At 34.4% G+C, this 27,630-nt stretch overlaps 1 protein-coding gene across 5 annotated transcripts; it reads right to left on the reverse strand.

Moving 5' to 3' along the window:
• LOC18589555 lies at window positions 1,214–27,630 on the reverse strand. Of its 5 annotated transcripts, none has more exons than XM_018127498.1 (27): window positions 27,492–27,630; window positions 27,139–27,414; window positions 26,889–26,948; window positions 26,691–26,783; window positions 26,334–26,562; window positions 25,927–26,033; window positions 22,913–22,975; window positions 21,816–21,916; window positions 20,730–20,824; window positions 20,313–20,333; window positions 17,495–17,590; window positions 17,297–17,417; window positions 17,035–17,169; window positions 16,668–16,864; window positions 14,677–14,948; window positions 11,321–11,422; window positions 9,531–9,707; window positions 9,270–9,458; window positions 6,842–7,083; window positions 6,612–6,758; window positions 6,245–6,440; window positions 3,994–4,122; window positions 3,730–3,873; window positions 2,549–2,611; window positions 2,289–2,468; window positions 1,935–1,994; window positions 1,214–1,687 (listed from the first exon to the last, which is right to left on the reverse strand). In XM_018127498.1, the coding sequence occupies exons 1-27, from the start codon at window positions 27,495–27,497 to the stop codon at window positions 1,613–1,615; spliced, it is 3,576 nt and encodes a 1,191-aa protein (XP_017982987.1). In that variant the 5' UTR covers window positions 27,498–27,630; the 3' UTR covers window positions 1,214–1,612. The 5 variants fall into 5 exon arrangements, with proteins under 5 accessions (XP_017982987.1, XP_007014644.2, XP_017982986.1 ...); XM_007014582.2 differs by having other exon boundaries at window positions 2,549–2,614; XM_018127497.1 differs by having other exon boundaries at window positions 14,677–14,951.

Here is a 27,630-nt window from a genome sequence, read left to right on the forward strand (position 1 = left end):
ATTCCAATAAGTTTCCAAACTTCCAACCAAAACCATATATTAAACAACTTTGAGTATCCTTACCTCCACAACCTTTTTGAAGAATAAAAATCCCCAAAATCCTTAGTAAGATAAAAGGATAAATTGTTGAAATTTGTAAAAATATAGAGTTATGTTATAATCATAAGTTTCAAATCCAAAAATGCTAAATCTTACCTTAGATTCAAGTTTGGAAAGTTAGATTCTTGATAGATGGGGTTTAAAGAGGTTGTGAAAGGATTTGGGGCGTATTGGGGGCGAATTTTAGACTAAAGGAATAAAAAATAAGAAAAAAGGCTCGAGTTAGGGCATATATATATATATAGACCCCAAAGATCAACCCTTTAGCCCTTGAGGGTCGATCCTTTAGCTTTTATTTTCTGCCTAGGGCTGATGGGGATCAACCCATTAACCTCAAAGGGTCAATCTTATTGATTCCAATAGCTATTTTTGAATTCCAACTTGTAAGGATTAACCTTTTAGCCATTAAGGGTCGATCTTTGACATTTCCAAAAGCTATTCCAAATGTTTGTTATGTAGGGATCGACCCTCCCTTCCTCAAGGGTCGATCCTTGACATTTCTATTAGCTAACTTGACTCGTAATACCTTTAGGGATCGATCCTCATTTCCTTCAATCATCCACAAATATGACACTATTATGAAGAATTTTAGAAAAACCCATCCAATTATCACAACCGAAATATGGTTCATAAAAGGTCTAAATTTACCAAGTTCTACAAAATGAAAAATTGGAGTTTCACAATTTGTAACACTATTAGGCTTGGCTAAAGAGTGTATAATCACTCTTTATTAGTAAAGCGTTGAAAGTACACAAGTTCGTAAATTTTAAGATTTAAGTTTATACTAGCTCATCTCACTAAAGTTTTGTAAAGGAAATTAGTTTAGTAAAGTTAAAATTCAAAATTTTTTAAAAATATTAAGGCAATAAATGCATATCAAAATATTGTAAAATACTTTTTGTTGTAATTCATTACTTAATGCACTTCTTGCTTAGCTCTTTTATTTCTCCCCTCTAGCATTGCATGGGACCAACATCTTGTTGAAAATATATACATTTATATATTATGTCAAAGAGATCCACTTACATTAATATAATAATAATAATTTTAAATTTTAAATTATTTCATACGATTTATAATTTATACACCTAGTTCATGCATTCCAAATTTGAAGTTAATAGAAAATACATATTTATTCGATACATGAAATTTTAACTATGAAATACATTTTGAATCGATTTGATGCATATGAAATTGACTTGAAACTTTACATGCACAACCGATACAAGTCTCTCTCCATCAAAAGGAGTACATAAACAAGAAAAAGAAAAGCTAACTAAATTCTTCCATAGTTTATGAAACCAAACATAGGAAATAACCTATTGAATGATGCATCATACGACAACGTATAAACAACAAAAGTCAGCACACTGCCAATTTTTCTGTCAAGTTTCATGCTCGAGAAATACTAGTAGATTGACAATCATATGCCAAGAAAAATTTTATAATCATAAATTTTCAAATAAAGTTATCTGAGCAGAAAAGAATAAAATTCCATTATGACATGGACAACTTAAGTTTGACTGACATAAAGAACGGGAACCAACCCAGCCATTTTACCATCCCGTCCGGGCCTTTTCTTCTTCACCTGCAGCAAGTATGGGATGTCAGGACCTTAAGCCATACCTCAAACTTCTCAAGCATAATAGTCTACTTCATATTTGAGCTAGTTATAGCAAAAAGATAAGACAACATTTGGAATGGTACGAAAGGAAAAGGAAAAAAAAAAGTCAAATGATTTAGCAGCATGTACTCCATAACGGAACCATTAAAAGATAGTAGACATCTAATATCTAACCATGGCCATAATTGAAAGCTTCTCTTTAAGCACTTACATAAAACCATCCATCAATTTCATACTCAATCTCAACCTCTTCTCCAGTTGTTAAACTCAACTGCAATCAAGGAAACCATGAATTAATTATCTGCACATAGGCATCCAAATCAAATAGAGATGATTGACTTATAGCAGCAGGCTTAATAATCAGATAAATCACATGGCAAAAACCTATTTAATTCAAACGTCTACACAGCTATAAAACAAAAATCTTAATAAACAACTTCCCACTGAAATTGAAAGAACTAAAAGCACGCTTCATGCTGAAACACACACAAGCACAACTGTTGAGAACAATGAAATATAAGTTTAATTTTGAAGACAAATCCCAGGTAGCAAAAAGTCAACTTACCTCATCATCTCCACCTGCACTGAAATCATACAATGCTGTCCCAAATTGTGGATTTCCAGAAGACAAGCAATCATCATCCTGGGATTCAAAACCCTGGGACCCACGCCCAGCTAAGGGATTCTCCAATGACTCGTACTGTTCCCGGCCAGGTGATGTGTACAGTGGAGGCTCTTCTCTAATCTGAGAGTGTCTGATGAATTAGAACTAAACCATAAATCTGCAGATACAATAATAGATTGCTTAGGGCAAGGAACACTTACAGGAGAACCAAGACCCTCATACATAGATGAAGGATTGTTAAATCTGCTTCCCCCCGATCTCTCCTGCTAGAGAAATTGAACCATGTCAAAATGGAAAAATGATAAGAACAACCACAATGACAACAGCAACATTTCGTTTCACTTTGTTAACAATTAACAAGCAGAGTTCTTGCTACCAGAACAATGCACCCTGTTCCATGAACATGCACATGCACCAATAAACAATTTTGTACTTGTTAAGAGTGCACCTTATGTCAAGCAGCAATTGCGCAGTAAATACATTGATAGTCTTCATATATATATATATATATATATATATATATATATATATATATATTTATATATGTATAATATGCTTGTAAGAGTATTTGTTAGCGCAAACAGTCCCATTCCCATTTGAGCTAAGCTCTATATGGTTAAAAATTATGACACTAAGAAGGGTGGTCAATTGTAGCATTGTCAGGGGCTTACCCCCACCCTTTGTAAAGGATGTGTTGCCCTTACATTTACTTGAATTACTACCATGAGTACAGGATCTTACACAGGAAAGAGAGCCCTTAACAGTTACAGCAGGAACCTAGAAATTTCAAGTGGGCACAATGCTACCAGCTGTGCTAACAACAGAATTAACCTTCTTAGTGAATAACTAATGAATAACTAACAACAGAAGTATGCATTAACCTTCCATGTTATTTAAATTACCACCTCATAATTTGATTATGTAACACATTGCTTTTATATTAAGACATTGGAAATCACTCTTTGTAACTTAGTCTTAAAACGATTATATAGTTAGAAAAGAAGAAAGGTTTCACTGAAAAATCAATACATAATAATCATACATAATTAATCGTTTACTTTGGGCCATTTATATTAAATTGGACATTAGCTTTTCTTTCAAACAAAACAATTATCTTAACAGCAAACTAAGGGCATATCTATAGTAGACGGAAGCATCACTTTATAAAATCAAAGGATAGTACATTGAAATAGGCATACTCATCGGCAGTATTTCCTAATCAACCCATGAATAAATAAAAAAAATTATGGAAGGATATTGACTGCATATCTAAATAGGCATATCTAAACACTGGTCCAGCTTACACTTACAGAAAAAATTATGCACCTAAATTCAATAGCCATATATTATTGAAATAGAATATTGACTGCATTATATATACCGCAGGTTGTGAAGCCCCATAAGTAGTTGGCCGTGAACTGAACAATGAAGGATAGCTCATTCCACCAAAGTGGGATGATATGGAAGTTTCAACTGATCCTGTTGACTCTGGAGAAGATGATCCTGATGATCTGACATCGTCTTCCTGCATTCAAATAACCACTGAAAGAGTCAAATATCTCAAATAGCTAGGAAGTGTACATAGTTCAAAACTCCAACTCAATCAATACCAACCAACTTGAGAGGGATTTAGCAGAGTTCATACCTCCATTTCTGTACTCTCCAAAAGTGTCTTGGCCCACATATCGTCGTAACTAACAGAAGGTCTGGAGATAATGTTCTCCTCATCAACATCTGGAGCATCAGTTCCAGCACCTGCCAGAAATTCATTGACCTAGCACATAGTAGAGATGACGTGAATCTCACTTGGAACATTAGTAGTCACGACTAAAAAGATAAGAGTTGCATTGGAACTTCTCTTTGCAACAATAGAATTAAGCCTCATTTGCTCCTGAAAAGTAACTTTAGAACTTCTCTCTCGGCACAAACATTATTACACAAGGAAAAACTTTTGTAGGTCATCCTCAGACCTACGTGAGACCGTTTAGAGTGTGTTCTCTGCAGTTCACAATTAAACATAATATAGGCTAAAGATATCACACCTTTTATTGGTAAAATTAGATATAAAACAGAACGGCGCAAGCTTTAATGGTAGGGTCAAAACCATCCAAAAAACAAGCTTGACCATTTAAATGCAAGAGTGGTAGTCCATAAAACCTAATAGCCTCCTATCATGTTTGGGAGGTAATGCATCCCCATAGATATTAAAGGCATTTCGATGACCATTAGTCAATGTCCCTTCCAAATTGTCAAAGCTTACAAGCATAAAAGCAGTTTATGATAACACCAAGAATGCTCTCTGCCAAACGATGAACTAAAATAGTAGTGAAGTATCAAAGACTTATCTTTGCTATGTTACAACCTATAGTAAATAATTATGTTTTAAACTTTAATTAGGGTAAATTAAATACACTATTTCAAGTTTTTCCGCATAAAATCTTTTTTTTTTTCCTTGAGCATCCTAGGCAGTTATGTTGTTAATTTTATCCAATCAAAGTACAAAAATACGTCATGTCATGGTCCACACCAACTTGCAAAGTATTGTCCGCTTTGGCCCAATGTTGTCTCACGAAAGGCGCCTCATAAGTTGAAGATGGTGTGAACACTTTAAATACCCAATCTTACTCTAGTACACAATTGATGTGGGGTTCATCACTCTCCTCTAGGACCATGCCATCTTCCCCGATGTGGGATTCATGGCTCCCCTCTGAAACCGTGACCTCCTCCCCCATTCCAACAAGGGCCCACCGTCATCCTCAATGGCACATTGCTAGTACCCCACAACCGAATCCAATACCAACTGTCATAGTCCACACCAACCTGCAAAGTATTGTCTGCTTTGGTCCATTAGGCCTCACGATTTTGTCCCACAAAAGGCACCTCACAAGTTAAAGATAGTGAGAACACTTAAATCCAGTCTCACTCTAGAACACAGCTACTGCGGGATTCATGACTCCCCTCTAGAACCATGACATCTTTCCCGATCTGGTATTCATGGCTATCCTCTAGAACCATGACATCACATTCAAAAAGTATTGTTCTGGTTCACCCTTAAGGGCATTCTTACAACTTTTTAGGTGAAATTAATGGCATAATCACCTTTGGGAACAGAACTGAATCCTAAGGTGCCAAATGTGGTGAAAAATATCACAAGGTGTCAAGTGGGAAAACTTTAAACCAGAAGCAGTGTAAGTGTAGTTTACCCTTTAAATTAAATGGTTGGGTGCCTCATGTGTAACCTTTTAGCGAGTTTGGACTAGTAAGGTCAGATGGGGATTATTTGTAATCAAAGGCTAAAACTAAAAAGCTGCTGTAGCCCTAGCATATACAGCCATTTAGGCTCAATTTCAGTAGCTACATTATTTTGTTTGTACCAATGAGTGGTTCTACAACACTAATATTCCTCCTTGAACTTCAATTCTATATCAATTTCAGCCACATTTCTATTTTAATACCTTTCTGCTTCCCTACTACATCAAGTGCCTTCAAAGAAGTCCCTCCCCAGTAAAAATCAGCACTCAATTCCTGATAAGTTGGAACTTGAAACAGTCATGCTCGTTATGCTTAAGCAGTATTTTGGTGTTCGGTTACTGCATAGTGGATTCTTCCAGATGGTAGTCATCATTTTGTACAATGAAGCACAATCATTTTAAACATTATTAATAATTTCAATCCTCAGAAAGCCTTCCAATTGATCTGTGAAACACTTCTTCTCCAACATAAATTACCGATCCTTTTAATATTTAGTCTTGTGAATCTGCCTCACATACAGTTGTACATTCCACCCTCCCTTCCTGCCATCCCCAAAGCCCCCCAACTAGGTGTTTCAATTCAGAATAATAATTCTCAAACAGAAGCATGCTAGAATCAAAATCAAATAAAATGTAGTGTCTTACCCTGTTTAATGCCGGAACATCACCAAGGTTGACTGCCCAAGCATTTACTAGATCATCATCGAGTGTATCAGATTCAGTAGCCGCCGGTTTAGATTCATAAACAAGATCAGAAATTCCAGTGGCAACAGCTGGATCACTCAAACCAGTTGATGCACTAATATTATGCCGTGTACGATATATGTCAATAAGTTTCGCACTTCACAAGATTTGAGGGGAAAAAAGGACCGTCAGAAAAACTTGTGACTTTCAAAATAAAATGAAATACCATAAACATGAAAACAGAAGCACATGATGAATTTCATGTTGTTCAAACAAGATACACTCTTGTTTTTCCTTTACCACTACAAATAAATGTAATAGGTTTTACCTTATTGGCCCCAAAGGGAGATACTTCGCTCGAGGAACATAACAAAACAGTGAAACAAGATCCAGCAGCCTCTCATGGGTTTCATATAGTTTCTTAAGCTCTTCATCTTTCCATTCCTTATTTGCATTATCATGGTTGCGTATTTCCCTGATTATGGACAACAGGAACTCATTCATCTTTATGAAAGGAAAGGAAAATTGCAATTAAGCAGGAAAGTTTTACACTCATACTTGATCAAGTCATCTTGTGCTCTATACATTTCATCAAGAACTTTGATCATCGGAGTTATTAGAACTCCAAGCCCTGTACCACTGGCTCCTTGATCTTCTCCATTACTAAGATGCATTTCTGATAACTGAGACTGCACACCACCCTGTGCTAAGGCATGCAAAAATTCATAGATCTGTAGCCTAAAGGGCTCACCAGACCGGATTGCCACGGTTGTAAGAGCTTGAGCAGCAACAATGCGAACCTAAGATGTCCATATGAATCAAACAGAAGACAGAAACTTGGAAATTAGAGCAGCATCAAATGTAGTACGTTACATGATGAAATAAATTTTGATGGTAAGGACAGAAGCCATTGCCATCATAGCCAAAGCAAAAGATTACCAAGGATCACATCAAAAAATTTAATGCTCACGTCAATCAACAAAAACTAAAGTTACAAGATTCTAAAAGTAATTATTTACAATGAATAGTTTTACTGTCACATGTCATACAACTTTCATTTTATAAGGCAGCCTCTCCAGCAACAAAATGAAAATGACATAAATTTGTCTCCTAGGCTCTACAGTGACTCAACTCTAAACATCAAAAAAGTCAAAGATATATCATTTCTAGAAAAAATGGGAACAACTGTAACCAATTCAATAGTCTACATAAAGCAAGCTGGAGAAAACATAATCAGGACAACAAATTCTTCACAGGCCTTCTCCAAACAGCTTATTACCTGACTAAGCTTAGGGCAAACAGCAAAAACATAAACAACACACTAGAACAAACATTATAGCCAAAAAAGTTTAAATACTCAAAGAAAGCTACATCAGGGGTTTCATGAACGTAAGATGAGTTGCTCACGACTTTCCATTTGCATTTTAAGATTATGGTAGTTAAGTTAATGTATAAATTGAAATGTATTTTTTTTTTCAAAATTTTGTAGCTATCGATATGAAGGTAAAAGTTAGATAAATGTTTTGTGTTAACACTTCATCTAAAACAATTTTCATTAAAAAAAGTTAATATGAGCAGGCTGGCTTGGTTGTCTAGGTGGGGTGGGATGGGTGAGGCAACCCCTGCCGCTGCCCTGCTCCATTGCCATCCTTAATATTCTAACAAAACCAAGACGTGCGGTCAGGTTGACACCACACAAGCTACTGTCTTTGATGCATGATACAAATAAGCTAATTGAGGTATTAACTTACTTAAAATTTTCGTTTGTTATTATGCTGTATTTTACTGGTTTAATTGTAATTTTTTATAGGTTTAGGTTTATATTTAGTATTTTACATTTGCATTAGGTTTTAGTATCTTCGTTTGGGTTTTCCTTATCCCATTAGGTTTTGCTAAGAGTTAAGTATGTTAGTTTTCTATTTTCAGACACAAATATTTAATGAACTGCTAATGTGAATAGGAGTTATTTCTTTTAGGATTAGGGAAGCTAAGAAAACCACAAGCGTGTATTATACCATTATGCTAGGAACTGGATTGTGATGTGCAACAATGTAGAAAACCCAAAGCTTTGTTTGGATTGAGGAGGGAAATGGAAGGGAATGGAGGGAAAATGGTACTGTTTCCTTAGAAAACTTTTAATAGAGGGAGTTAAGAATACATATACCCTCCAAAATCCTCCCAATTTCTTTTTTATTTTTAAACCTCAACTTATTAAAAAGAAATCAATATATATAAAACAATATTTCCCTTATTTTACTATTTCTTTTTAGCATATAAAGCATATAATTGTTAAAGGGACACAATAAGCTATCATTTCTTTCCCTTAAAACTCTTTAATCCAAAAAGGCTAGTAAGATAACCATCCCTTCCCATTTCCTCCTTTTTCAGTAACCCAAGCAAGAGGAAACTTATCTTACCTTTGCACTCTTTTCTCGTCCTTCCAATTCCATTGATTCCCTTCTTCTCTTAGTTACCACCATAAGCTAAGGCTAAAATTGGTACCGAACGGAAAGCAGTGCGAAAAAGAGGAGAGATGAGTTTTACCCATGCTTTGTCGGAAACAACAGTGAGAGGAAAAAAAAATCATTCCTACAAAATAAAAGATTCCTTTCGTTTTACTTTCTATCTTTTCACTTTTCTATCTTACCAAGCAAAACCTATGAAAATGAAAATAGAGGATAGTGAATGGAGAGAAACTAAAGGGAAACGTGGAAATAAAGCATACTACCAAAAGGAAAATATAGAGAATTCCCATAAAAGCATAGATCCAGTGTCAACTACATGACAGAAAAATATAATTATATTACAAACTAGCACGTATTAGGTAATACAAGCATATGCTTAGAAACCATCTAAAGCCAATTATAGTTCTTAGTTAATGTTGCTTCTGGCTAAGCACAGATCATACTATGTTCATCTCACTCCCCTAGCAATACAGGAAATAAAGATTTAACCACAGAATAAACACCTCAGTTGAAACTCATACCTCCCAGCTTCCGCTGAAAGCACACCTTTGGAGTCTAGTCAATGCACCGACTAGAGTGGGATTGCGGGAGCTGGCAGCAGCAACCATTTTATCCGCATCTAGCATCATTAATGCAGTACCAGGAGGTGTTGCAGATTCCCAAGCATATTCTGAAGCAGCATAATTAGCATTTTCCCCAAGGAACCACACCTGACAGCTTCTCACTTTAGCATAGCAGTGACTGAAAATGCAAGCATAATTCTATTGAATAAAGATCCTTACAGCTGCTTGGACTAATCTCTGTAATGCCAGAGCTGACTTTGGATCAGAGGCAGATACCCTGTCTACTGATGTAAATCCTGACATTGATCCAGGCTGTGGTGGTGGAAGGTCAAGAACAATAGTGACTGCTTCCAACGCTGTATGTTTCCCATCAGGACCAGCTCCAACAAGACATGTCTAATAATATAGCAATAATTCAATCAATCAATACTATGTTTCATTGTCCCCAATTATATAATATTTTAACTATAAATATGTAAAGTGGGTGAACACTAAATCAATGCATATACTTGTAACTTCTACTTAACATAAAATTACCTACAAGCACAGAAACAAATCTATTACGTACTTAAAAGGAAGCCCCAAAGGGGCTTCCTTATTTTGCCACGTGTCAGCATCCAGAGTGTTGGCCACGTGTCAGCATCCAGAGTGTTGGGTTGTGATTGGAGAGTGTTGTTCACTTCTCTGGAACATGATGTGAGCTTTTTGTCTGTTTGTTTTCCTTTTTTAAAACTCTGGTCAGTGATTGGCTGTCTTTTGCTGCATAAAAAAGTGAGGGTTGATCTCCTCTTAATACTCACACACAAATTTACTGTGTGCATTATTGTCCCCTTTAGGGAATATATATATATATTTCTTATAAAATAAAAATACAAAAAAAAAATATTCGGATGGATGTTTGTGAATTTCATCCAAGTTTGAAGTGAAACAAATTTTTAATTTTTAATGAGACATGATAGGGATCACAAGGTGGATTAATTCTAAATAATTATAACGGCATAAGATAAAAAAGTATTAATTAAAATTGAAGATTATTTAGAAAATTTCATCATTAAAACTAAAAAAATTTTAATAAGTGTAATTAATATTCATTTCATTTTGACTTTCAAAAAATATTCATTTTATTTTAATAATTCTATTGTATCAATTATGTAGCTTATCAATAATTACTTTTAAAATATTATATTTTCTCAATATGAATTTGATTTTGCTATTAGAATAATGTAATTAACAAAATATGATTATATCAACATTAGCATGTATTAAGATAAAAAAAATCAAATGTTTTCAAAAAAAATTATTTAAATAAAAAATTTTGCTTAGTAAGACATGAGAAAATATTTTAAAAATAATGATTTTTAAAATAATTATCTTTAATTTATCATTATTACTATTATTTATAATGTTTTTAAATTTAAAATTATTTCTCTTTAATTATTATTATTTTTATTTATAATATTATGTAATTTAAAATTATTTTTAATAAAAAATTGTGGGGCACCCCTCTAGTACATAGAAGATAATAAGCTCAAATGTAAAAAGGACAGACAGCTAGAAGCAGGTAGCTGAATAATATGTGCAAAGTACATGATTAACCTACAAAAAAGAGTAAATTGCATGCATTGTTTCTAAAGTTTGCCTCAATTATTCTTTTGGTCCCAACAATTTTGAATGTCACATTTACGTCCTCAAACTTCTAATTTGTATAAAAAAACTCCTTCCATCTATCTAACCGCTAACTCCTTCCTGCCAGCTAGAAGTTACATCTAAGCAACACGTGTCTACCAATTGGTGAGCTTATGGTTTACTCAACAGTAAGTTAACAGAAGATGTTTTCGATAAGAATCACAAGTTTGAGAAGAAAAAGTGCTATTATAAACTATTAGAATGAATATGATATTTGGGTTGAGCTTTTGGGACAACAGGAGCAATTTACTCTACAAAAAGTAAAGGCAGATAAAGCAACAGGTTAAAACTTTATTATAGGAGAGCATTGAAAGGAAACTTACTTTCCAGAGAAGTTGTAAAACATCGGCATCGATCTTCCCTGGAACTTTAGTGGCAAAGATCCTTGCAAGTTCTAAAAGAGTGACAGCCATATCTGGGGTTGCCTGATAAAGAAGTGAAATAAATCAATAAATGTTTTAGGGGCAGAGCCATATCTAGCATCATCATATCATGTTTCTGCATTCGTACCAAACCTAAATGAGCTCAAAGTTTTAGGGACACAGCACCATGTACGTATGCACTAATAAAATCAATTGTTGATTACGGAACAGGTGGTAACACTCTTCAGGCCACATCCACTTCAACCCAAAGCCTAGACTCAAATCTAGGACCTAAAACTCTTTTAATGGAGGTAACACCTAGAAACATCATCCTCTAAAGTCCCATGTTAGTCCATAACATCCAACAAGATTCCCCAATGGTATTTAGAGATTTAAAGTTATACCTTTTTAAGTGATTAAAGAACAGATGTGATCCCCGTACTTCATGAAATTATTTGGGTCCCTCGTCTTATATTTCAATAAATTAAGTCCATGTATTTCTGTTAAGTGTCGATTTTGGTCTCTCCATAAATAAGCACCATTAAATTGATGATGGAACAGTTAAACTGCAGAGAACCATCAAATTAATGATGTTACAAGTTACATGGCATTTTTTGGACAAGTAAAAACATTAAATATCAACTAAAAAGAATTTTTTCAATAAAAAACACTACAAATGAATTTGTCAAGTTGACAGTTGGAATTATGTGTCATATTCCAATTGGTAAAAAAACTATCATGTAACTTGTCACGTTAGAATAAAGAAGCCATGTCACCAATTTTATAGTCCATGTCACCAATTTTATAGTCCATGTCATCAATTCAATGGTTCACATCATCAATTTAAAGGTGCTTACTGATAAAGGGACTAAACCAACATTTAATAAAAATACAGAGTTACTTTGTTAAAGTCGAAGAAGAGGGACCAAAATCTACAATTTGATAAGTACGGGCACCAAATCAATAATTAACCCTTTTAAACCTTTGGCTTATGTGAGACCAATGGCAAAGAAATATTCACCAGGCTAGTCATCTCGCATGTTTTTTTTTTTCTTTTTAATTAATTTTATTCACCCTACCATAATATTTGAAGAAGAGATATCTCAGGGGTTATCATTTGACATATTTGGAGCCTATTTAGTTTTAGAAAATCTTTCCATTTTCCATCCCCATTCCATCTCCAAAGATCACTCATCTGCTTCCAAGTTCCTTTAACTAAACTACCTGTAGCCTTTCAACTGATGCGGGTTTTGAAACTAGCATTTTGAAACAATCAACTACCATCTTCTACATCATATCATATTTCAACACACTGTCTAAAGTCATAATCCCCATCTTTTTAAACCAGTCAGAAAATGCTCTTCAGTATACTGGAACAGCCTCACACCATAGATCCCTACCAGCCTCATTTAAACAAAATCAAGCAACTTTGCCCTGGAATTTTAACACTAAGAACTTCATGTATTTTCTATTCTCTTTCCAGACAAAGACCTCTCCAGAAATTAACCTGAAACACCTTTTCTCCACTGAAATTGATTGCAGCAATGTGCTCTATATTACAACTTCCAACTTTTTGCTGTCAATCCTATTAACAAACCCATTCAAATTCGCAATTGTAAACCATTTCTTTTACACCTCCAAAACCCTTTTTTCTCCATTTTTTTTCCGAAAGCTAGACTACCACATGCATCTCCTGTCTGATTTATTGTATATACCTTGTCCCATAACCTTTTGGCTTCTTTTAAATGGACTTTTATTTATTGTATATACCTTAGATTGCATTTGGTTCTTTACAGCTCCAAAACCTAGAAATTGTTTCTCTCCAATTTTCTCCGAAGGCTTGAGCACCACAAATCCATCTTGTGTTAATAATTTCAACACATTAGGATCAATGACCCTTTAGCTTCCTTCTATTAACTTTTATTTACAGTACATGATTAAGGCTACATATTTGGTTCTTTTTTTTACTATTTGTCTTTTGCTATTCACTTTTTGCTTCCTTGAAAGCTGCCATAGAACAAAAGCAAAGGGTAAAAGGAAAAAAATAGTTTATCAAAAACCGAGCAAGAAGTTACACTGTAATATCATTTGAAGCATAATTATTCCACGTAACAGTACAAACATGTACTTTTTTATCCACAAAAATTATATATTTATTTTTAAATTTTTAAAAGTTTTGTTGCTTTTGTATCTAAGCCTAATTTTTACTTTTTGCTTCCACAAACAGAAAAGTGACTAACAAAGGTAACAACCAAAAACCTGAAGAATCTTTCAAATATAAATCCAAGAACACTACAAGGTGACATCAGATATAACAGTTTCTTCCTATAATTTATCCATTGGCCATTCCTGCCTTGTCAGTACACTGATAATGAAATTAAAGTAACCCACAAAACTGTTTTCCCTTAGACCCCATCACATTGATCAAACATGACCATTAATACCACCAACAAAACAAGAAATGCCGAAATTTTGGTTCAGAGATAAAGTTCATGTTGATAATAATCACAAACAGTTTGAATAAGGAAAGCTGCTTTCTAGTAAATCAGAAGACAACAATTATCAAAATCAGAGCCTAATGGTTACAACATTTGCATTCACCCATGCCTATATTATACTTCCAAGTTCTACTTCTTTATAATGTTTTATCTTAAATCCTTTATACCAAGTTATTTGACGGCTTGCTGGTAGGGGGTGCAGACAATTTCAACGGCCTCATATGTCATGCAGTTTAAATCAATTATGATTATATTTACACATAGTTGTCTAAATTACTCTAATAGTAATAATAAGATCATTATGATTACTACAAAATAATAATAGAAGTTACATATTCTTGTTTTATTTTAATACCATTTCCACCCTCGAAGACCACTTAATTTCATATACTAACTGATAGCAGCCAAAAGAGTGATAACGTTTTGATCAATGCAGAATTTCTTCATTATTCAGATTTCAGAACTTCGGGATATGTATTTATAAGGTTTCCATAGGTTATTAATATCAGGAATTTGTTATTTAATTTACATATTAATAATGAGTTTTTTCACAAGTTCATTGGAAAGGGCCATTTATTATTAAGCATAATATACAGCCAAGGAACAGGAAGATAGACTTCATAGAAAGAAGATTAAGAATTCCCTCACAGGTTCAACACCCAAGGGCCACTAATTATTAAAGCCACACATAATTTGCAAACAAGTAATAAATTAGAGAAGACAGACACCATTAAAAGAAGATAATCCGTTAAAAACAAGTCTTCAAAATAATTTTCATGCAGCCAAAGCAGATTATAAGTTTTGACGTCCATTTTGTACCTTAAAACGAGCATGCAAAGTCAACAAAACATCGTTCAATAGTGTTGCTGGCCAAGCTGGGTCAGAGAGCTCCGATGCAATAATGGATTTTAGTTCATCAAATGATTCATGTGGACTTTGCATCCAAATCAATGCCTTGATTACCATTGCCCGAACATAAACACACTCACATGCCACAGTTGTTCTCACTACTTCCATCAGTGAAGCTAGCATACCTGCAATTGTATCCTTACCACCACCAGCATTAGATACAGAGGTGGTTCTTCGGATACCTACTGTAAAAGAACAAAGCTTGTAAGAATTGTCTGGCTTTAAAACATTCACACCTGAAAATATTTAAACCATTAAAACTTCATTAACCCACAAAATTTTAACCAGCTACAATAAACACACAAGTTTGGAGGCCACTATGATACATCGTCTTCCATCCACATGCATAAAACCATGAAAGAAGAGTACCAATGTAACTAGTAAAAGTATAAGACAGATACAACAAATGAGATACTGAAGGTGCCACGATCAATAATACCTGCAAGCACTAGGAGAACTAAGCTGAGTAATTCCAGAAAAGTAATCTAATTTACATGTTACCTGAATTCCACAATATAAGAAAAGTGTCCCAAATGATTTTATAATATACAAAGGAAAAGGTTGAACTAAACTAAATCACCCGGAAGTATAAAAGATATAGGTAGCATTTGGGAACAGAAATTTGAATATGGGATATGCATTCCAAATACATGTATCTAAAATATATATTCAAAAATTCATTGATTGGATAAAATATAAGGGTTAAGGATGTGAATCTGAATTTTCGTGGTTGAAATTTTAAAATTTGGAAAACAATAGTGCATTTCTATATGTTGATATCAAATTACTTCAATTTTGATCAACACTCATAAACAAATTTAAAAGAATGAAACAAACGAATTTAAGATGTGAGGACAAATAAAGGGGATGATTAGTTGTTTTCTAAGGACACACTAGTAGACGTTTAAAACTAAAGCATTACCTAATTACTGATCAACTCCAAATTTCAAAAAACATTACTGATCAACTCCAAATTATAGCTTTCACCACACCAATTTTTAATTACTTAATCAATGAAACATGACAAAAATTTGTGGGCACCATGATGTAGAAACCCTTGTGAACCGCATATCAGTGGCTAAAATATGTTTTTAAATTGCAGCATTTGGAAATACCATGGATTTGACCAAAATTTTTCCCTTTTTTTCCCTTTTTCTTTACCAAATAAAAAATGCCAATATCTGCCAACCATTTTCTCCCTTTTTCCTCATGGCACTAGATTTTCCAGGGAAACAGTAGAAAATCTTACTCTAAAGAAAGAGGCAAAATTTAAGAGAGAAAGCAATCAAAGAAACAACTATGGCTCTTCATGGTTAGGGATTAATGTAGGAAAAATGTCTCAAAATATGGTGATACTGGAGTTTTTAATGCATCCTCATCAAAGCTAGGTGTATGTATGAGAAAGAGTAGGAACCGAGCAGGAGAGGAAAAGAGCAATGAACAAGTCATTGAGGACCGACAATGCATGTAATTACATATGTTCAGTGGGTATATAAAATACATGGATGTGAGCTCCTCAAATTCTTTGCAGATTTAACCCAAATTCAAAACAATGCCCTATTTTATAATCCGTTATAGATTTGAGGTTGGAGACCCAAATTCAAATTCACCCCAACCCAATTTCAGGGTCCCAAACAGACCATAAGTGATTTGCGCAAACAAACCTAAAAAAGTATAAGTGCAAGTCAGAATTGAAAGCAGCTAAATATGGAACCTCAAGAAAACAAAAATCTTTCTGTTCAGTAATCTAAAAAAAAAAATTGATTCACTAATACAAACATACAAGAACGTCAAAATCAATCACTAAGGTACCTCTAAATATTACATTAAAGACCCCATGATAGATATGAACCAATATAAAGTACAACAGAAATAAATATTTAATGAATAAATAACATTACCTTCGGGATGTGGGTTGTCATTCATATCTGAATCAAGTGATTCTGCAGTCTCAACGAATGAATTCACATAAGCTCCTTCATCAGGATCTTGTATGCCTACAGCAACTGCTGCAGCTCTGCTTTTTCCCATCTCCTGAACCACTCTAGCAGCAGCATGGAGTACTGGTCTAGAGAAACTACGAAAAGAACTCTCCAACCTGGTTAAAGATGGAATGTAAATGCAATTAAAGGTAGATAAAAGTTGGGGGCACTAACTGACTATAAGTCATTCTTCAAATAGCAAAATCTTTCAAAACAATCAAACCATATGAAGATATTAAGTTCCACACCACAGAAATAGGGGGAAAGAGGAAAGAACTTTATAGACCTTCTCATCACAAGTTTAATAAGGGGTTGTGGGCGCCTCGTCTTTTGAGTTTTATCTTTGAAATTAGATGGTGCTTCTGGCAACTTTAGAATCTCCCTAGTTAAACGATACCACCCTGCAGCCCGCTCTTCTGTCCTGTAGAATATAAATCAAAAACTGGGAAGTTGTGACAATAACACATTGAAGCAACTACAGCCTTCTAAAAGAATGATAAAAGTGGAACAACAATAGGTCAAGCAGAAAAATAGGATAAAGAGCATACTTTTCAGTGTTATCATGTTTGCCCAATATACATAAAATCGCCTCAAAACAGACTCTTTCACTGGGATCCAGCAGGAGTTGATAAAGCACAGTGTTGAACTGAGACTTAATGTCAGGCCTCTCTACCCAAAACACAGTTGTGAAACCAGTCATCTAATAAATTCAATAAATGCAAGCAGGCTTTGTCAAATAAACTTACCATCTAATGATCGAGCTCTGGATATCGTATGGCACAACCTGGCGAGTGAAACTCTAGCAAGCACATCATGCAAATGGAGAACATCTTGCAACGCCCCTGATTCATGTAACACCAAAAAATCTTAACAAGCAACACCTAGAAAATGTCATAAAGCAGTGATCATAAACCAGATAAAAAGGATTAAATAAAACCTTGAAGTGCCATGAGCAACTTTTTCTCACTGGACAAACTAAGACAAGACTCAATAATTAAAGATTTTTGAAGTGTATCACAGCTGACAAAAGTGTGTTTGGATGAGCTATTTCTAAAAAGGATTTCATTAAAAGGACGGATTTTAAATTCCAAAAACCAATATTTTCTGGTTGGCAGTTTAAGAACTTAGCAGGGATTTGCGAATCCAAATAACTTTTGCAAAGAACTGACAGTAAAGAGGTAGTTCACCCTCTCTGTTTTCTATTATTTTAATATAAAACACACCACTTTGGCAGACTCTACTTCTAAATCACTCTATTCTCTATATTAACATGGTATGAGAGCAACCAACCTTACTACTGCCTTAACCGTACTCTCCATAATCTAACCTCCTTTCCTCTTTAAAAAGAAAATGCTAGCATCATCATGACATCAACTTTCTGGTAAGGTCCAATGACATCACCAGTAAGAATGCCTCGCCTTGTTGATAAAATCATTCAATTAATTTTAGAAAATGTGGGTGCTTGAGGTCAATTTGTTGAAATAAAAGTCAGTAGTTAGAGGGTCAAAACAGACCTGATCTAATTTTTTAGCGATTTCAGCATTTTTAAACTTATTCAGCTGATCCGGTTAACTAGATGTTTGTAATCAAACCAGGAAAGCATGCCCAGCCCTTTCCTTGATCAATTGAATCCCTATTACTGCTCAATTTCTCTAGTTAGTACTTTCCTAGCCGTATCTTCTCTTAACAACATGCTGATTTGGTTCTTTGATGAGCATCAAATCCCTCCCTGTTGTGCATGCTATTTTTTGCTTCTATTATGTTTGACCTATGCCAAGTTGTATATCTATAGCAGTTGTGTTAGTGGCTCAATTTTCTATGGTAACCATTCAAATATACACCTAAAAATTGAATGGAACTAATATTAACAGAGTCAAAGGCAATTAAAGTGTATTTGACAGACCTAGGAAAGTATCAGTACCTTGCTGAAGCTCCTCTCAAGGTTCTGATGAGAAGTCAGAATAATGCTCACAAGCAAATGTTCAAATTCATTATTACTTGTGTAATTCTATATAACCAAGAGTAGCAAACATGTGTACACACCTTGATGCATGTAAGTAGGTACAGGAGTATCTTAAGCTGCTTTATGTCTGATTTAAATTTCTAGAGCTGAAAAAGTGATAGATCTATTACTGAATATTGTGCTGAGTTGAAGTACATTTCTAATGAGTTAAATAGTCTTCGACCATTTTTGTTGATATTCAAAAAATGCAGAAATAAAGCAAGCAAATGGTAGTCATCAAATTTGTTAACAAACCTTTACCTATGTCTATACTGAGATATATTTGTGGCAAGCTGGGCATATATACCATATTATATATGCTCCAGTTTGATGGTCAGAGTTAAGGATTTAAGGAAAGTGTACATCAATCTTTCTTTTCCTACTGTTAGTATCAAATACATAGTAGTCTACCACATTGGTAGACTATATATATTCCACCTAAATAGGTATAACCTCCAGAATCCCTTCCAAAGGTATGTGTTGCATCCCACTATCAATAACACCACAACTTGCCAACCACCAGACTCCTTCCACACCATAGCACTCATCCCTCCACCACCCTCAGTTTTATACCACCCCCACAACACAGCCAGGACTGCTCATAACATTGTGAATTTAAGTCAAAGATGATGGTGATCACTAGTAGCAACAGTAAAAATGGAGCTTCCATGGAAGAGAATTAAAACAAAAAAACTGAAACAACTAAGCAGAATTCTGTTCTTAGGAGCAATAATACAAACAACAAATTCTAGAAATTTCAAAATTTTAATGATGCATTTCGATATTCTATGGAAATTGAAAATTACTCAACCAAATACAACTTGAGTCAACTTGCAATGGTCAAACTACCAAACATCCCATAAATTTCAATAACAAAGAGTTTAAACGAAGTCATCACATTAATAAACCTAGGAATTATTCTTCAGAAAATAGTCAACTAGCTTGGGCGAGCAAACCATGTAAAAGTGGCACCTATCTTTTCTTCAATCATCCACCTAATGAATACCAGTTAACAAAGGTCATTTCAAGAGACAACTTTGAATACTCTGGGTAAAATTCATGAAGCCCCAACTAAAGATTACCACATAAAACTTAAATGAAAATCAAAACCTGAAAGATGATAGACCTCCATCCCATAGATGAAGAAAATACGAAAAAAAAAAAAACTGATACAGTGCCTTTCTTTACAAAAATATATTCTAATGGTGGAAATTTTGCCACAAGGTACAGCCAAAATACCAATTAATTTAAACACCGTAACTTATTGAAATAAATAGACCACTGTAAACTTTACATGACATGAGATACCTCAATCCATAACTTTCAGTTTTCACTTTAAGCTATTATCTATTACTATTTCTTATATTGTCAGGTACTAAAGTTTTTCCAATGATTTCAGGCCTACTAGTTACCAGTTGGATATTGTCCTTTCAATCTCCCTTGAAAAGACTCAAAATCCATATACATCAAGATTTTAAAAGTAATATAACACAAAACACTCTCAGCATAGCAAGGAAAGAAGAAGAAAATGACATATGGAGAACAACGATTGGAATGAGTACCTCCTGGAGCAACAAGCTTTCCTGCATAAATATGAAAAAGGTGTTACACACTCATACACACAATAAACTTCATACCAGAACATGAAAACTAACATTTTGATGAGGTAGCACCAATAATCTCAAAGTAAACAATTAAGAAATAAGAACACAAAACTCAATATCTTAATCATCAAAACACTACTTGAAACTGAAATTAAATTGGTGCTTAGAAGCTAAACCTTAAACACTAATACAAATACAAAATATAACCCTATAGTACCCTAACTACTAGAAATCACAATAATGCACATAAAACTTAATAGAGTAATAAAATAACAATACTAAATAATTTATGATTCTTCAATCAGTTTCTTTTCGCACCAATCATTGCTATAATAGAAACTGCAAAAGAAAAGTTGAAGAATTTGAAGAGATCACCTAAAGCCATTGCAACTGCATAAGGGTCTCTTATAGCCAAATCAGAGATGATTTCCAAAGAGTGCCTCACAGCAACAGGATCAGCAAATGAAATCCTGCAGTGAACAATTAAGAAATTCCAAAATCTAATGATACTGGAACTACAACATAAATCTAAACTATATATCGTATTCCATAACTTGAAGAGAACTGAGAAAAGGGGAAGATCAGATATTAACAAAGAGATTTCAATTAAAAGGCCATAAATGCAGCTAAATTTGATCTTCTCCAATAAAATATTTTACAAAATCATGTAGTAGCAAATTTATGACACAAAATCTTGCAAGGCATTTAAATGATTTTGCAGCAGAGAAAATTTAAGAATAATTGCAAGCATAGCAAACCAGAGCCAATGTACTCTGTAAAATGGAAAAGGTAATGTACCAAATGTAACAGGCATCTCATGCAAAATTTTGCAAGCTCAAGTCTCGCACAATTAAGATCGACACTTTATAACACAAGCAAAATAACTTTCAAAGGGTTTTGAGAAAAACCAAACTGATAACTCTACTAAAAAAAGTTCATGTAAGGGGACTGAAAGTTTTTATCAACAAAAAACAAGAAATCAGTAATCAATCATCGACAGAATGAATTTAAACAACTATTGTACCTTAACCAATATGCTAGCTTAAAAAGGAAAAGAAGGCTAAGCTGAATAATTGGATAAATAACCAAGGAAACAAGAAATAGAAGATGTCAATGACGTATAACGTATCAGTATTACCCCGATTCCAAAAAGAACAAAGGTATGTGTACAGAAAGAAAAACATCTACTTTTCTGAAGCTAAAAGGAAAATAATATAAACTAAATTCTCATGTCAGCAGCTGATAAAACCACCCCAATTAGACAAAATTGCAACCAACTAATGTCATTTTCACCAAAAAAAAAAACAAAGACAAATCCTTCATTTCATCAATGAAACCAGATTTCCAATATTTGAGTACTCATATGCTACATATAGCAGGATAATGGAACTAATAGCAAACACACTAATGCAATTTACAGATTTTAACGAAAACTGAAGATCAAAATGTACAGAAAATCACCCCTGCACAGCACGATGCAAAAATGCTGGATTTCCTGGATCCAAAGGAAGTCTTCTCAAAGCACTTAGAGCAGCATATTGTAGATTGCTTCGGATGATAGACTGAACAGTCCAGAAAAAATAAATAAATAAATAAAAACTGTCCATGACAAATCTTATTAAGTAAGCACAGTTGTGGCTCAATCTAATAGACAAGTTACAATGCTTTATTACAGTTGTGGCTCAAGTCACTCAATCACAAACTCTCAAGAATTCTCAAAAATTCAATGCTTTATTACAGTTGTGGCTCAAGTCACTCAATCACAAACTCTCAAGAATTCTCAAAAATTCAATGCTTTATTAAAAATCAACTCTACCAAGTCTACAAATATAAGGATACATAAAAAGGTAAATAGTCACTTACCCTCCTTGGACTAGGAATTCCAAAACCATTAGAATTAGTACAAGGGCTAAACTATTATAAACCAAAGAATAGTGCAAAACTCCAATACCTAAACTAAATCCAAAATAAGACACAATAGACAATGACTAAGGCCCTTTCTAACCAAACAAGAAAGTGCTAAAATACTCCTAGACACCAAAACTCAATTAAATTGATAACATATTACTCTAAAATGCTACCAACCTTATTTTTATAAGGAGTGAAACAAGAAGGAAATGATGACTTATCTATTCTTTTACAAGTCTTTCAGGCAATTGTCTGTACAACAAATTGTAACATAGAATTATCACCCTTCAAATCTTCCCAAATTGGAGGGCTTTGTTGAAGGGTAGCTCAACATTTCAAATTCCCTCCAATTTCATTAATTTGTTTTAGAAACAAGGTAGAAAACAGAGTACAATTCCCCATTCCTTCCCTTAATTTTGCATCCTTCCCCTCTATCCATCCAAGGGTAAAAAAATGCATATAGTAAGACAAAGGCTCATGGATCTAAAAGTGAATGTCACCATCATGCAAGAAACCAAGAAATATATCAATAAAGGATATGGACAAAGGCAAACTAGGCATGCATCACTTGGTACAGAATGTAGCAACGCTTATCATTAACATCAACCATTGAGAAATTGTGCTAGTCAAAACCACAACGATATTCTTACCTCTTTATCACCACCTTTAGCACCAAAAATTCCTTTCTTACGTTTGTGTGGAACATCGGCAACCTGAAAGGAACATACAGAGTTTGTAGAATCATTCAAAAAGAAACTAAATAATCCTACAAAGCAAATATGCAAAACTAAAAATTTTCACATGCCAAAAGGCAAGAACAAATGGCATCTTCTATTAAACAAGAAAAACAGCTGTCAACTCCACACATGTAATGCAAGCTTATTCAAAAACCTTAAATAATGCAAACCATAAAAATAAGCAATTATTTACATCTAATTCCCCAATATGTATGATATTATAACAACAAACATGACAGAGATTGCACTCAAAGGAAAACATATATCATGGACTTTTCTTCAAAATAATTGCACCTAATATTCGGCATTAACATTTAATCGCCACAATATCTCATTAGAATTACAAAAACAGCTAGATATTTTATTATAACCCATACTATACCTCCCAACAAAGTTATATTCCCAACAATTACATATCAATGACAAGATCATGATTCAAGTTCACACAAAACATCTAGTTTGTTATGTTTCAAGTTTTGTTAAATGTCCATGCACCTAGGTGTGCCTAGGCTTCATAGCCTGAAAAAAATTAGTAAAAGCACCTCACCACCACCTCTAGGAGAGGTGCCTCAATGAGGTTCTTACCTCTGGCACGTAAACCACATCTAACAAGAAAAGGGAATGCATGTGTAACATGTCTTTTCTACCAGAATAGAGTAGCATTATCCATGTAAACCCTTTCAGTGAGATAAAGCTACCATATCACTTAAAAAGGTACAAACAAATCATTGAACTTTAATAATCATGCACTTAAATCCCTATTGTCTTATTGGATTCAATTAAACCTAACAACTTCAGTTTTGGGTTAACTAAGTCCAATTATTAATACAAGTGGTCGCATTAGAGTTATGCCACTAACATCTTATACAAGAAACTAAAACATCTACACTATAATCTTAATAAAACTAACTAAAACGTACTTAAAACTAATTAAATTTAATAACATATTACAGACATAACTATAAAAAAAATACCACCACCAAGCTTAGCCGCAAATCCTACCAAGCACTATTAATGTGTTGTGCTTTATCATTAAAACTACCAGATTTAAAATTGAAAAATGCCCAACTAACTCTAAGTGTTAAATCCCAATTGTGCAAAGAAAAGTTAATGAAAGTGCACCTAATTTTCATATAAGCATATTCTCTTTTTCATATGTATGTGTACACTTAACATTTTTTCATTGGAAATTAGCATCTTGTTTCAATCAGGCAAGTGCATCTTGTGCCTGAAGCAATTCCCAGTCTCTAGCAAATTGAGTGCATCTATGCTATTGACTACAAGCAGAAATCCTTAAGCATCTTTTAGGACTTTTCTAACCTTTCTACATTTTAATGTCATTTTTAAATCCTTACGAGAAACATTATGAACATGGAGAAGCCATAGGAAGTAATGCTCATAGAGTTTATAAGAAATTAAGTATACTCAAGTTTCTTGAACATACTCATTTATGCTGCCATAGTTTTATTGTTCATATATCGCTTATCCATCACACTAATAGATTCTTAGCTTCTTGATGTCATAAAATTGTTTTCCTACTCAACTAAGACATAATCCCAATCTAGTTGGGGTTGGGCACATGAATCCCATGGTTCCATTCCACCCACTAACGGCATATCCTCTAAAAAAATACAAGCCAAATCAATTTTTATGGCTTCAACCATGTAAGCTGTGGTCTAATTCTACTTTTCATTTCTTGTACATGGATCAAATTACTCTTACATGCTGCAGTACCCATAAGTCAACTAAATCCAGTCAACCTATCCTCATTCTATCCTCAATTTATGCCACTTACCTTGTTACGCGTAAGTTTGCATGTGTTTGGTCACAAAAAGTACACAGTTTTCATTTTCATACAAAACAAAAAATGATAGAGGAAAGGTGTTTGATGGTTAAGAAGAGAAGATGTCTTCTGGAAAATTAGAATGAAGGTAGTATTTTCTTTATATATACATATATATATATATATGGTGGTTGTAACAGTTTTCAAGAAATGTGAGAAGTAAAAGCTGAAAAATAATGAACATATGAAAAACTTTTTCCATCCAACAAGCTGCATAAACTGCTCAACTTCAAAACTTTAGAAAAAGAAACAACATAACGCTTTATAGTAATGGCATTTATATCAACAATATACACCTTAGCTGAAAGCAACATAATACGGTTTGTGATTGGCCAAGAAAAAAAGAAACTATGGATTGTGGAGGGTAAGGATGGACCAAAAGAAAACAGTAAAGCCATATTTGTGTTTGTGTTGAAAATGTCCCAGATTATCCTTTTGGGGGCTAAGATGACTCGCTGCAAGCCTATTTACATATTTATGGTAAGAAAAGAGAAAACATAAAGTGACCATCATTATTCAATTTGGGTTGGACCAGGGACCATCTCTACATTGATTAGTTGAATAGTATCTCTTTCTTCTAAAATCTTAACTAGGCAGACATAAACAAATAAGATGGCATTAACAACTTTATGAATATATTTGAAAAGAAAATTAAAATAAATCAGAAACTGAATTGTGATAAGAATGGCTCTCTTGAACTCATAATTATGGCATTTGAAATCCAACCAAAACCCGCTTGGTGTCTCCAAAAGTCAAGCAACAGTCACTTTTAAGAATAGAGTAAAGTAGCTACCAGCTATTCCCACACCCCCCTCCCCCTCTCAAACGCTGCTCATGAAGCACATCATATGGCCAGCCAATGCACAGCGTGCTTCCCTTTTCATGTAGCACATTGCTTAGAGCGTCTATTTGGTCAAAATCACTGCAGGCAAACAACCCTACAACTCACCCATCTTCTCTTTTAACCAGAAACACAAATCAATTTTCTTAAGAAATCATATGTCCAAGTCTAGTGTATAACAACAAAAAGACATAGTACAGCACTATGGAGATCTATTATTCATGAAGAAACCAGTGGACACACCTTATCAAGAATGCCAAACACAATTTCATACAATCTGGACAATATCTCAGTGTTGCTTGAAGGAGCATAAGTAAGGGCCTTCAGAGCTTGCAGTCTTCTTGCATGAACTTCACATAGACAATAAAGGTCAACCATAAGGAAGATAAAAAGTTCAAAAAAAAAAATAATGCTACCAAATTCAGTAGGAAATCAACAGATTAATTTGTAGAAATGCAGGTTTTATATCAAAACAAACAACAAAGCAAACGAGAAAAAGATCATTAATTCTTTGGACTTACTTTTAAGGGAAACAACTAATTAAGCATTTCATCATGAACAAGAAATGGAGCATCAAGGAATTAAACGATCAAAAACATGCAGAATAGCTGATGCACATAATAAGTCAAATTGGGAAAGAGAGTCTATACATTCAACATCGCTATTTGCGGCCTCTGCTGTAAGCTGATTAACTATTCGTGGTACAACATCAGCCCTCGTCACCCCTCCGACAGCATCAATGTCAGCCAAAGCATCCCAGTTCGGAGTGGGAATCCCACCACCTGGATTTAGACCCTGGGAACCAGTATCTGCTAAAATTCTGGCCAAGTAATAATAGACATAACGCAGGACAGTCCTATCCTCGCACTGCTGATCAAGCTGTATGATGAAGAAGACACGACATCAAGAAACACAGCTTCACTCTTATCACAAATTCCGACATTGTTCTAAAATGCCCAAGAGGAATGGAAACACAATAGAGAATGGAAGACAAAAGAAGCACATACCATGAGGAGAGATGGTGCCAAAGAAGGGTCAACAGAATTGTACACGGCAAGTTTTGGAAACACATGATGCACCAGTTGCTTCTGAGAACTTTTCTATTCTCAAAATTATCAGGGGAAAAACCAATATATTACGGAGAGAATTTCCAAAATGAACCCAGACAAGAAAAAGCAAAGAAAAGAAAAGCAGCCAATGTTTACTTGATCAGACGTAGCAGCTAGTTCATGTATACTCCTCGCAAGTTGTGCATATGACACAGGCTGCAAAATCACACACAACTTGCATTTAACAATAAAGCCAAACTACACACCAACAAATTAACGTAACAAAAAAAGTTAGCTTTAAGACTAACTTATTGGCATCTCAAAGGCTATGATTTGTGAATTCAATATAAAAAAAAAAAAGAAACAGATCAATTCAAAATCCTAATTAAGAAAGAGGATGCCTTACCTTTTTCTGCTTCTGCTTCTGGTGAGGAATAATGTTAGTACGGACGGGGTTGAGAGCTGCCTTAGCCACAGAGATGGTATCATTTTGGATCTGAATCAGAGCCGCTCTCTTGGACTTCTTCTCCCCCAAAGTGGTCTTCGTCGACACATGCTGCGGCTGCGTAGCAGAAGAGGACGCTGTCGGCGTCGTCGATGATGTAGTGGAAGAGGATGATGCCGCAGGAACTGACGCAGGGTCAGCCGTTATCAGATCCATGAGCGTCGTCCCCGAAGAGTCCTTAAAGAAAAAGAAAAGAAAATTATAAAATTTTCTTCTAGAGAAGAAAATTCGGAGCGTTTGGTAGAGGAGCTTACCGTCATGGTTGTATGGAACTGAAATGAAATGTGATCTACAATCCTAAACGCAATAGAGGCAGATGAAGAGATAACAACTACCGCTACGGGAGAAGCTCAATAGTACTTTTCCTTGTCTGAGATAGAAAGAGGCCTACAA

Source organism: Theobroma cacao, chromosome 9 (genome assembly GCF_000208745.1).
Source record: "Theobroma cacao cultivar B97-61/B2 chromosome 9, Criollo_cocoa_genome_V2, whole genome shotgun sequence".
Classification (NCBI taxonomy): domain Eukaryota; kingdom Viridiplantae; phylum Streptophyta; class Magnoliopsida; order Malvales; family Malvaceae; genus Theobroma; species Theobroma cacao.